General features: G+C 43.3%; 1 protein-coding gene across 3 annotated transcripts in view; it reads left to right on the plus strand.

Moving 5' to 3' along the window:
• LOC144491523 (neural cell adhesion molecule L1-like protein) overlaps nt 1-13,689 on the plus strand; it is a 554,136-nt gene that overhangs the window by 359,583 nt on the left and 180,864 nt on the right. For all 3 annotated transcript variants that reach the window (XM_078209437.1, XM_078209436.1, XM_078209438.1), the window contains one exon: nt 7,881-8,103. In XM_078209437.1, coding sequence (XP_078065563.1) covers nt 7,881-8,103 — 223 coding nt within the window. The remainder of the gene's footprint in view (nt 1-7,880; nt 8,104-13,689) is intronic.

The following is a 13,689-nucleotide window of genomic DNA, read 5'->3' on the forward strand; positions in this document are numbered from 1 at the left end:
TCCACCACAACTCATAGAACATAGAACAATACAGCACAGAACAGGCCCTTCGGCCCACGATGTTGTGCCGAGCTTTATCTGAAACCAAGATCAAGCTAACCCACTCCCTATCATCCTGGTGTGCTCCATGTGCCTATCCAATAACTGCTTAAATGTTCCTAAAGTGTCTGACTCCACTATCACTGCAGGCAGTCCATTCTACACCCCAACCACTCTCTGCGTAAAGAACCTACCTCTGATATCCTTCCTATATCTCCCACCACGAACCCTATAGTTATGCCCCCTTGTAATAGCTCCATCCATCCGAAGAAATAGTCTTTGAACGTTCACTCTATCTATCCCCTTCAACATTTTATAAACCTCTATTAAGTCTCCCCTCAGCCTCCTCCGCTCCAGAGAGAACAGCCCTAGCTCCCTCAACCTTTCCTCATAAGACCTACCCTCCAAACGAGGCAGCATCCTGGTAAATCTCCTCTGCATTCTTTCCAGCGCTTCCACATCCTTCTTATAGTGAGATGACCAGAACTGCACACAATATTCCAAATGTGGTCTCACCAAGGTCCTGTACAGTTGGAGCATAACCCCACGGCTCTTAAACTCCAACCCCCTGTTAATAAAAGCTAACACACTATAGGCCTTCTTCACAGCTCTATCCACTTGAGTGGCAACCTTTAGAGACCTGTGGATATGGACCCCAAGATCTCTCTGTTCCTCCACAGTCTTCAGAACCCTACCTTTGACCCTGTAATCCACATTTAAATTAGTCCTACCAAAATGAATCACCTCACATTTATCAGGGTTAAACTCCATTTGCCATTTTTACTCAGGCAGTGCATTCCAGATCCGAACAACTTGTTGCATAAAACAATTCTTCCTTTTGCTTCTTACTCATTGGGCCCGATTTTACCATTTTGATTCTAAGTGCTGAATCTGGGCGCAATTCAGATCCGACTTGGAAAACTGTTTTCAGCGGCCCCCATAGACACTTAGCCTGAAAAAAATAATCGCAAGCCTGAATCGCGCTGTGGGCGAGGCTTATCACCCCCAAAATGCTACAACTCTGATTGGAGCTTTGAACTGTGCATGCGCAGTGAAAAGAAATTTGAAAAACGCTCCCCAGTCACATCACTCCTGGGTTTCAAAAAGTGGATAAAGCGGCCTAGGGCACAAAGCGGGAGCGATGACCCCCATAGACATCACCCCACCCGCCCAACATAACTGTCTCCCTTATCCACTCACCCGCCCCCGCTACCCAGACCGACCGCGACCCTCTGCCCCACTTTCCCCCCACCGATCACCCACAGAGTGGCAGCGGTCCCCCCTGTCCCTGCCCCCCGACCACCAGGGAATGATCGGGTCTCTCCCTCCTCCTTCCCCCCACCCCACCAGAGATACATCTGACCCGCCCCCCCCTCCTCCTCCCCCAACCACCGATCTGAGTCAGAGAGCCGCCGGAAGCTCTGAACTTACCTCTTCAGAAGCTGGAGCACTCGAAACAAGACCTTTGCCGAGCATTTCTGTTTCACGCTGAATCTGGACGGGCGAACACGATGGTAAAGGGGGAAATGCTGGTAAAGGTGGGTGGGCAGCCCATTAATTCAATTTAAATGCATTTAAATCGCCGTTGCGCCCGTTTCAGGCGCGGTTCGGATCACAGCCATGTTTGGGCCTTGGTAAAGTGGGCATCTGCGCGGACGCGGGCGCAGATCATGCTAATCGCCTCATGCTCAACTTTACCAAGTTATCGCGCCCATAAACGGGCGCGACGCAATGGTAAAATCGGGCCCATTGCCTTAAATCTCTGTCCTCTGGCTCTTTATCCTTCTGCTAATTTAAACACTGGTAATTCTCCTGTAGCTTCGACAGCGACGTGAGGATAACAGGTCGATAAAAATGCAAACAGTGTTGTGGAGCAAATGATAAGCATCCTGAAGTTACTCAATAGTTGCCTGAATAATACACTGCGGTACAACCCAGCCAGATAATTTCTGCATGTTGTGTGCTACATGATATTGCTTTGCTACTTCTGGAACTTGAAGCTGATAACCCGAGAGAAGAAAGTTTTGAGCCCCAAAGTATAAGAGCAAGAGCAGGGTAAGGAGGAAGGGGAAATTGAACATTTGAACCAAATGTCAAAGTAAGGAGAGCAAAACTAACAGCGTGTGGATTTCGGAATATATTCTCAAAGGTTCTCACTGTTCAAGATGTGTGGTAACTTTCTTTAAATGTCAGATTTCCATTTCCCTCATCGTCATCCAACTCCCAAAAAATGAAGGCATACAAAGAAATGAAATGTTTTGAATAATCTGCGTTTACTTTAAACAAATATTTTCATCATAAAGACCCACTCTCCCAACCCTAATCCCCACATTTGCTATCAGTCTCTGATGTTCCACATTAATGATGTCCAATATCTGTTCCCTACCGTTCATACATAAGGAATTGTTACAATCCCAACTGATAGCACCGAACAAGTCAGATCCCAGCGTGAAACCTGACTTAGTAGGTCCTAACTTTTTTTTAAAAACTGTGGCAGTAAGTAACTGAACAAATTCACAGAGGTTTGCTGGTAAACTTTTAACACAAAGAATAAAGTATTTATTAAACGGGAAAAATGAATTATATTACACTAGGTATTGGTTACCTCAATACAAAGAACAAAGAAAATTACAGCACAGGAACAGGCCCTTCGGCCCTCCAAGCCTGCACCGACCATGCTGTCCGACTTGACAAAAACCCCCTACCCTTCTTGGGACCATATCCCTCTATTCATGTATTTGTCAAGATGCCCCTTAAAAGTCACTACCGCATCGGCTTCCACTATCTCCCCCGACAACTATTTCCAGGCACTCACCACCCTCTGTGTAAAAGATCTGCCTCATACATCTCCTTTAAACATTGCCACTGGCACCTTAAACCTGTGCCCCCTAGTAATTGACTCTTCCACCCTGGGAAAAAGCTTTTGACTATCCACTCTGTTCATGCCTCTCATAATCTTGTGGACTTCTATGAGGTTGCCCCTCAACCTCTGTCATTCCAGTGAGAACAAACCAAGTTTCTCCAACCTCTCCTCATAGCTAATGCCCTCCATACCAGGCAACATCCTGGTAAATCTTTTCTGTACCCTCTCCAAAGCCTCCACATGAAAATGATCCAAATGTTCACTATTCCTTTGCCCCAGCTATATCTTTATAGTCGCAATAATTGGAAAACATAAAACAGTTTATCATATCCATCAGGTACTCTAATATTTAGTCTAAGTACTCAGTACATGTGAACCAACTGACGAATTGTGGTCAGACTCACCACACTCCAAAGTAAATTACGATGCAACCAAAGCAGATTCTGTGGATTTTTCAACAACCCACTCAAACACTCGTTATGCTGTAGGCAACCAGTCTAACTGAAACTCTGGACAGAATTTTCTGCGCAACTGCCAAGTGTTTCACTGTGGTGGTGGTGGCTCACCATTGGCCAGCAGTGGTATCTGCTGGTACTGCCATTGTCAACGGTGGTTTCCATTGAATGCACCCCTTTGTCACCAGTAAACTCATGGCGGAGAAGCCCCATCGGCAGGACCAGTTATTCCTACCAGCGTGAATGGCTTCAAACTTCCGGCCTTTGTCTTACTTACAAAGGTTTCCAATCTCGATGTTTGAAGAACTTTCCTTCGAATTCTCTTCAAATGTCACTTCCATTCAGATGGTTCTAACAAGAATCCATCTCCATGGTTTGAATTTTGTCTTTTGAGATTCTTTTCTCCAAATTTCCACGTACCCTCAAGCTTCATTTTCCAAGCACAATTCCAGATCTTTGGCTCTGCCAAGCTGAACACCACTGCTTCACAGCCCTTATGGCCCACAGCATGGAGACACCAACTTTCAGCTGCATTCTCAGATCTTCAAGATTTCTCTTGAACTGATTTTGCTTCAGGTATGTTCCCCGCATTGCTCTGTCTCTTTCATTTGGATCCTATTGCTCTGCTCCTTTTTCTCAAAAGGATCTATTTCTGATCTCTGTCCTTGTCCCTTATCTGGGGCTATTTTTTTGGGACCTGTTTCTGTCTCGCTCCCTTTTTGGTTTGGATCCTCTTCTTGTCCCCCCTCCCCATTTTCTGCTCCCTGGAACATCTTCTCTACAATGGCACTCCCCTTCAGGTCACCTGGCCTGCACTTTTGTGCTGTTTCACTTTTCTTCTGTGTATATGTGCAGAGTCAGTTCCTGACTGAAGAACATAAAAATCGATGAATGATGCATGTGCCGCCATCTCTTGGCTGGCATATTTGCAGAAGACAAAAATGGCAAAAGGCTCAAACTGCACAAGTGCAGCCAGTTCCTGGCCAGTGCACATGCAGAAGTCTCGAGGCCCGCTGGATTTTCTGAACTCCAGCTCAGTTTTGAACTTCTCTTTCTTTTTTCTGAAATAGAATGAACCCTGTTTGCCCAAAAATGGGTTTGCCTGAATTTCTGGGTCACTGTCTCAGTTACCACCCTCCAGACAGGCTGTATCATTCACTTATGGGGTTTTCAGCCCTCAATATCCATGAGATTCTTCATCTTTTCCCTTGTCTTCTGCCAGTGGCACTTCCACAGGTTTATCTGAACACCTTGTTACTACGGGTGCATGCAAGAATACTGTTCCATGTCGCTTTTGTGTAGCATCTAAATCTGCAAACATAAGGTGCCCTTTCAATTGCCTGCAGTTCAGCTGCACCAAAACTGTGTTTTTTTCCCTGCCAGATACAGTAAAAAAACAATCAACTTTCAGGAAGCTTGGTGGAGGATATATCCCTGTCTACCTCTTGTCTGGAGACAATACACATCTTTTTAGCCTGTCTTGATGCTCTCTCCACTCCCATTGTTTTGTTTCTTAAAGACTGGATTAGTTGTAAGTATTCGCATTCCAACCATTATTCATGTAAATTGAGTCTGTGTCTTATAAGTTCTGTTTGTGAACAGAATTCCCACTCACCTGAAGAAGGGGCTCAGAGCCTCGAAAGCTTGTGTGGCTTTTGCTACCAAATAAACCTGTTGGACTTTAACCTGGTGTTGTTAAACGTCTTACTGTGTTTACCCCAGTCCAACGCCGGCATCTCCACATCATGACCTCAATAGGGACAACGCTATAGTTAAGAAAGCCCACCAATCCCTCTACTTTCTCAGGATGCTAAGGAAGTTCGGCATGTATTCTATGACTCTCACCAACTTTTACAGATGCACCATAGAAAGCATTCTTTCTGGTTGTATCACAGCTTGGTATGGCTCCTGCTCTGCCCAAGACTGCAAGAAACTACAAAGGGTCGTGAACGAAGCCCAGTCCATCAGTCAAACCAGCCTCCCACCCACTGACACTGTCTACACTTCCCGCTGTCTCAGAAAAGCAGCCAGCATAATTAAGGATCCCACACACCCCAGACATTCTCTCTTCTATCTTCTTCCATCAGGAAAAAGATACAAAAGCCCAAGGACACGTACCAACCGACTCAAGAACAGCTTCTTTCCTGCTGCCATCCGACTTTTGAATGGACCTACCTTATATTAAGTTGGTCTTTCGCTACACCCTAGCTATGACTGTAACACTACATTCTGCACTGTCTCCTTTCCTTCTCTATGTATAGTATGCTTTGTCTGTATAGCGTGCAAGAAACAATACTTTTCACTGTACAGTGATACATGTGACACTAATAAATCGAATCAAAATCAAATAATGAGGATTCTGATGGATAATAGTAGCTCGCTGTTCAGTGGTGTTTCACATTGCTGGGCATTAGGAAATAAAACGCCACAGGTGCAAGCTTACCTGCCATTCACACCACATTCCTGCTGTAATAATGTTGGAGCATTTTGTGACCTGCCAATTCTCTGTTCCCTGCAGTGGGATGGGAAAATCCCACTGGCATGAGCAGTGATAAGATTCAAGCCCACATCTCCACCAACAGGGGGAGCATTAAGTTCATAGCTTCAGAAATACCAAAGGATAATTCATACTTTTTATTCACAGAATATCACCTGAACATCCATTCACCACATACCCACCTGTTTTTCAATATACATACATAGAAAAATTGAATTGCTATCTGTTTAATCATTCAATCATTCATTCACCTGTGCTTTGCCTGAAGATAGGTCCTTAGCTCATTGTCTGCTGATATTTCACCCTGAGCCATATTCTTGGCATTTTTCATTTGTCAGTGATGGGTTGCCATTGCTTTCCACTCTTGGGGCAGGGAGGCAGCTCCCAAGTCTACCTCAGCTGAAACAGGAATTGCATCCATGCTGTTGGTGCTAATCCGATCTGCATGCTAGCTGTATAACCAACTGAACTCCCTAGCCCCTTTAATGGTTTATAAACTGCCACAATTAGCTCACTAATGGCTGCCCACACGTAACTGATGTAAATTAAGCTAAAAGTTGCCAAAAAGCTAAATCACTCATGCTAGAATAATAGCACAACAATGAACAAAGTGTAATTAACTTCCACTTGATGGATTCATCAAAGATGAATGTATTAACTAAAGCTACTTTATTTAACACCATCTATGATAATGCCATAACAAGATTAAGAATTGAGGATTATATCAAGTAATTGGCCATGTGCTATTAATTTGATGGAACGCAGATCAGCATAGTTGACTATAGTTTACACACATATTGCAAAGTCTCAGCAATAGCTGTGTTCTGTTTTCTAACAGTATCACAGTTATTACAATCTCTAGAATTGCAGTATGAATGAGCTTATAGTTTGTATTTAAACCTCCTAATATGTTTCCAATATTGAGATTGTGTATCCATAACATGATCAGATATTTAACTTTATTCATTAATTTAATTGCCTGCTATAGCATTGGGCAGTCTGCTTTCCTTTACAATGTTGGTGCTTCAGCTTTGGGGATGTCTGTGGCCAGTCATCCACTTCTGTTGTCTTTTCTTTTTTGGCCACCTCCTCATCCTCGGTCACCAAATCTTGCTTGCCTATTATTTTCCTTTTCATTGCCAAATTTTTCTCAGTGGGTTTTATTCCTGTCAAGTTGAATATAATAATGTCTCTTTAGCTTTCACTTCCATTCTTTTAACTTTTGGCTTTTAGAGGCCTTTTAGAAACAGGCCACTGGGATAAGCAAAATTTTCTTAAGTACTTTAATCATCAGAAAGGAAGTGCCACTCCAAATAAAGGAACTTTTGGCGATCAACCAAGATGATAATTAAATCACATGGATTTTTCTCCCTGGCGTAATTCAGCTGGACAGTTATCACATATTGTAATTAGCATCATAGAATTGTTACAATGCTGGAATAGTTTAACAAGGAACAGATTTTCAATTAAGTATCACACTTCGTTCCTCTGTCAAGAACTCATATCATGATAAGGAAGATAATTTATCATATCAATAGTTTTTCAAGAGCTTTTCCAGCTTATTAATTTTATCAGTTTTAGGATCATAGTACTTTCATCTGTCTTTTGGTTTGCAATCTTATACTGTTGAAGCTGGCATGAGTCTTAATTAGAAATATCTCAGTTCTCATGTTTGAACCATTTGTCTATTTCCAGGATCTCCATGTTAACCCTTTAACAACCCAGAATGTTTGTAAATTTTCCAGAATGCTGTTACTCCTAACAATACGTCCATGATCTTGTTTTTTTTGTTTCCAGTGCATGTTCTGCATTGCTAATAAAATATTCTCTCTTGAATTTTGTCGACTCCGTTGCTGCCAGTCCTGCTGAGTATTTCCAGCATTTCCTACTTTTTTTTATTTCAGATTTCCAGCATCCATAATATTTTGCTATTGTGTTACTCTGAATTGGGTCATAGTTGTATCGGTGTAACATTTTCATAATTGATTCACAGACCACTAACATTTTCTTTGTACCTATTTTGCAGCCACTGAAACCCATTGACTGGAATGGACCTGGACTGAGATATAGCGTCAGCTGGAGACGGCAAGGGGTTAACGCTACTTGGAATGAGCAAATAGTCAATAAGCATCACTATTTTGTAATGAACACCTCCACATTTGTACCTTATGAGATCAAGGTGCAAGCATTAAATGATATGGGACCAGGCCCTGAACCAAAGATAGTAACAGGATATTCAGGAGAGGATAGTGAGTATTTTTGACATTTATTAAGATGTAATTTCTCTATCGCAGCAATGCTGTAAAAATGTAATTTTTGTTCGAAGGTCTGTTTCCTTATCACCCATGCGAGTTTCATTCTGGAAAGGGCTGTCATTAGAGATGCATCAACATTGTAGGTAATGGGAGATATTTTGGATAATTGTTATAATTGTGAAGGTAATTGCTTTTATATTGAAACATAAGATTAAAATGCGCATATATTTCAGATGGTTTTTCACACCTGAAGAAAATTTGAAAATAATGGGTTGACTGTTTAATGGATGTAGCAATCGAGTGGTTATCGTAATGGATCGGTAACCAAGAGGTTGGGAGTTCAAGTCCCATAAAGGCAAACTGTGGAAATGAATCCAATGAATCTGATCATTTGTGGACTAAAACTATAATATGACCATGGAACCTGCCGATTTGTCGTAAAAAATACATTCAGCTTATTGTTGTCCTTCATAAAAGACAACCTATTCTGGCTTGCATGTGGCTCCAGTCCCACACTTTGTGGTCAATTCTTAATGCGCTCAGGGAAATTTGAGACGGACAAAGTATATTGGCTTGCCACTATCATCCACAACCAAAAAAATAACTACCAATTGGTAGCAGCCTTCCATCTCATAAGACCATAGTTTGAAATAAAATACCAATAAAAATGTATTTAATATTATGTTCCCCACAAGTAATGAGTGCGCATATATCTGTAAAATGTCCAACCACACATTAACCTCATACATTGGTTCACTTGCCTTTCAACAATTCTTCCCAGTGTTATCATTTGGAATTCAGTTCCTTCTGTGCAGAAATTCAGATGAGTGATTTTTACACAGAGGGTGGTGGGGGCCTGGAATGCGCTGCCAAGTAGGGTGGTGGAGGCAGGCACGCTGACATCGTTTAAGACTTACCTGGATAGTCACATGAGCAGCCTGGGAATGGAGGGATACAAACGATTGGTCTAGTTGGACCAAGGAGCGGCACAGGCTTGGAGGGCCGAAGGGCCTGTTTCCTGTGCTGTACTGTTCTTTGTTCTTTGAGTGTCCTGATAATATCTACAAGGAGAAAGGGAATAGTTTGCTGGGTGGGGAGAGGGAGCGGGGTAGGGGTTGGAGCAAGGGAGGGAAGCTGTCAGGAGGGCAGGTTTTCGAGGGAGAGAATCAGGTATTGCAGGGAGGTTGGGAAGAGCTGGATATACAGGATATAGGGGCAAAAAGTCAAATATCGAAAGGTGGAAGGGGCGAACATTGGATATTGCAAAATGGCTGGCAGAGTCAGATATCACAGGGTCGGAACGCATATTGCAAGATTCTGAAAGAGAGAGTTGGAAATTGCAGGGGAGAGATGGAGGAAGAGAATTTGGAATTGCAGGGTGCTGGAACAGAGAGTTTTAAAAAATTATTTCATGGGATACGAGTGTCAGTGGCAAGACCAGCATTTGTCGCCCATCCCTAATTGCCCTTCAACTGAGTGTATTTCAAGGTCATTTTCATAGGGCATCTAAGATTCAATCGCATTGTGCATCTGGAGTCACATGCAAGACAGACCAAGTAAGGATGACAAATATCCTTCCCCAAAGGATGTTAGTGAACCAGATGGGATTTTAATGACAATTTAACATAGTTTCTTGGTCATCATGACTGAAACCGGCTTTTATCTTCCAGATTTATTAATTGAATTCAAATTCCACACTGCTGTGGTGAAATTTGAATACTCTGTACCCAGAGTATCAGCCTGGGTGCCTGGATTACTAGTCCAGCCACAGCCACTGTAGCACCCTCTCCCCACACAGTCAAATATCACAGGGTGGGAGGAGAAAAGTTTGATATGGGCTGAAGAGAGAGAATCGGATATTTCAGGATTGGGCTGAGAGAATCACGTGGAAACACCACTATTTGCAAGTTCCTCTTCAAACCGTCCAGCATCTTGAATTGGAAATTTACCATTATTCCATCACTTGTCGCTGGGTCAAAATCCAGGAAATCTCTTCCTAACAGCACTGTGGGTGTATCTACACCACAGGGACTGCAGCAGTTCAAGAAGGAAGCTCACCACCACCTTCTCATGGGAACTTAGGGATGGGTAATATATGCTGGCTCAGCCAGCAAAGCACATATCGCTTGAATATAGTTGAAGAAATATTGGCGGAGAGAGTCGGATATCTCCATGTTCGACAAAGAGATTAGGATTTTTCAGAGCTGCAGTGGGGAGAGTTGGAAATTGCAGGATCGTGGGGAGAGAGTTGGATATTGCAGAGTTGGTAGGAGAGAGGGTTGGATATTGCAGGGTTGGTGGGAGAGAGTTGGATATTCCAGGGTTGGCGGGAGAGAGAGTTGTATATTCCAGAGTTGGCAGGAGAGAGCATTAGTATTTTAGGGTTGGCGGGAGGGAGAGTTGGATATTGCAGGGTTTGTGGGAGAGAGCTGGATATTGCAGGGTTTGTGGGAGAGAGTTGGATATTGCAGGGTTGGCGGGAGAGAGAGTTGGATATTGCAGGGTTGGCGGGAGAGAGAGTTGGATATTGCAGGGTTGGTGAGAGGGAGAGTTGGATTTTGCAGGGTTGGTGGGAGAGAGAGTTGGATATTCCAGAGTTGGTGAGAGGGAGAGTTGGATATTACAGGGTTGGTAGGAGAGAGTGTTGGATTTTGCAGGGTTGGTGGGAGAGAGAGTTGGATATTCCAGAGTTGGTGAGAGGGAGAGTTGGATATTACAGGGTTGGTAGGAGAGAGTGTTGGATATTGCAGGGTTGGTGGGAGAGGGTTGGAAATTGTAGGGTTGTTGGGGGAGAGCTGGATATTGCAGGGTTGGTGGGAGAGAGAGTTGGATTTTGCAGGGTTGGTGGGAGAGAGTGTTGGATATTGCAGGGTTAGTGAGAGGGAAAGATGGATATTGCAGGGTTGGTGGGAGAGAGTTGGATATTGCAGGGTTGGTGGGAGAGAGTTGGAAATTGTAGGGTTGTTGGGGGAGAGCTGGATATTGCAGGGTTGGTGGGAAAGAGAGCTGGATTTTGCAGGGTTGGTGGGAGAGAGTGTTGGATATTGCAGGGTTAGTGAGAGGGAAAGATGGATATTGCAGGGTTGGTGGGAGAGAGTTGGATATTGCAGGGTTGATGGGAGAGAGTTGGATATTGCAGGGTTGGCGGGAGAGAGAGTTGGGTATTGCAGGGTTAGTGGGAGAGAGTTGGAAATTGTAGGGTTGTTGGGGGAGAGCTGGATATTGCAGGGTTAGTGGGAGAGAAGTGGATATTGTAGGATTGATGGGAGAGAGTTCAATATCGCATGGCGGAGCAAAGAGAGTTAGATATCACAGTTGAGTGGGGAGAGAGTTAGAAAGCAAAGGCTTGATGGGGAGAAGAGTTGGATATCAGAGGGGTAGGCAGGGAGAGAATTGGGTATAGCAGGGTTATGGGACAGTGCAGGTGTTGCGGGGGGCAAGGGAGAGTTGGATATTGCAAGGCACTGTAGAGGATAGTCAATGATCCTAGGATGAGGGGAATGGATTTATCTGATAGTGCTTATTTGGGAGGGAATCTGATAGTGTGTAGGGGTATACATGGCAGGTTGAGTTGTGGAGAGGGAAGAGCATTCAATCTCTGGCTGGCAAACTGTGTTATAAATGTTAAGTTTTTGCTAATGGCTCCAGCCCGTCATACCCCTCTTCAGCTGTCCTTTAACCCGAGGCTCAGGAAACAAGCCTACAGGTCTAAAAACTAAACGTTAAGTAAATTGCTTCCATTCAAACCAGAAGGGGATGGATTGCTCATTTTAACATTTTCAATAAAAACAGAAAGTGCGAATAAAACTCAGCAGATCTGACAGTATCTGTGGCGAGAGAAACAAAGTTAATGTTTTGAGTCCAATATGATTTGATTTGATTTGTTATTGTCACATGTATTAATATACAGTGAAAAGTATTGCTTCTTGCACGCTATACGGACGAGGCATACCATTCATATAGAAGAAAAGGAGAGGGTGCAGAATATAGTGTTACAATCATAGCTAGGGAGCAGAGAAAGATCAACTTAATATAAGGTAGGTCCATTCAAAAGTCTGATGGCAGCAGGGAAGATGTTTTTTGGTCGATTGGTACGTGACCTCAGACGTTTGTATTTTTTTCTCGATGGAAGAAGATGGACGAGAGTATATCCGGGGTGCGTGGGGTCCTTGATTATGCTGGTTGCTTTTCTGGGGCAGTCGGAAGTGTAGACAGAGTCAATGGATGGGAGGCTGGTTTATGTGATGGACTGGGCTTCATTCACAACCCTTTGTAGTTTCTTGCAGTCTTGGTCAGAGCAGGAGCCATACCAAGCTGTGATACATCCAGAAAGGATGCTTTCTATGGTGCATCTGTAAAGGTTGGTGAGTGTCATAGCGTACATGCCGAATTTCCTTAGCCTCTTGAGAAAGTAGAGGCATTGGTGGGCTTTCTTAACTGTAGCATCAGCGTGGAGGGACCAGGACAGGTTGTTGCTGATCTGGATACCTAGAACTCTTCTATAGAACTTAACTTCTATAACCACTCCACCCACTCCCCACCACATTTCTACCCAATTAAAATCACCCCAAAAGGAACCAGCGATATTGGGCTGAAAGAGTTGTCAGAGCAGGCAGTGGGGCATGGGAAATTAGTGACTTTTTTTTGTGATACCCTGGAACAACTTCTTCAATTCTGTCCTGTCATTGCAAGTTTCAAATTTCTGGGATGCTATACCCTTGCTAATTTACTGTTTTGCAAGTAAAAATAGAAAAATGACTGACTTAATCTGCAAACAAAAACACATTTGCATGGTTTATCTCACAGAAATTATAGTATGCCTTTAATATGGAACACAAGTAGCTTTAGGAAAATTGTACAATTGTAACTCAAATGGCTGCTTGATAATTCAGATTTAAGGTTTTTCCATAAAATATGCTGTTTGCACAAGATGGTATCATATTTTCATGTAAACATTGGTAAATCCAGAGGGGTAAAATCACTGCAGGGCATCTGGAATTCAGTTGTAGTGAACTTTCTGAAGAAATGTCGAACATTAATAGTTTATTTATAAAGACCAAAAGAAGACAGAGACATGCTGCTAGACTGGGCAGACACATGGCAAATTAAATTTAGTGCAGAGAAATGTGAAGTGAGAAATTTTGGCAGGGAGAATCATAGAATCCCTCCAGTGCAGAAGGAGGCCATTCGGCCCATCAAGCCTTGCACCGACCATTATCCCACCCAGGCCCTATTCCCGTAACCCCGCATATTTACCTTGCTAATCCCCCTGACACTAGGGACAATTTAGCATGGCCAATCACCCTAACTCACACATCTTGAAAGAGTGAGGCGAGGCAAGATAAAATAAAGGATACAATTCTAAAAGAGCTGCAGGAGCAGAGGGACCTGGGTGCCGGGTGGGTATACGTACACAAATGAGTGGAGATGGCAGTTCAGGTTGAGAAAGTGGTTAACAAAGCACATGGGATCCTGGTTTTATAAGTAGAGTACAAAAACAATGAGTTTGTGGTGAACTTTAAAAAAGAAACATTGTTTCAGCCTCAACTGGAGTACTATGTCTAATTCTGGACACCGCAC

This window comes from Mustelus asterias, chromosome 3 (genome assembly GCF_964213995.1).
Source record: "Mustelus asterias chromosome 3, sMusAst1.hap1.1, whole genome shotgun sequence".
NCBI lineage: Eukaryota > Metazoa > Chordata > Chondrichthyes > Carcharhiniformes > Triakidae > Mustelus > Mustelus asterias.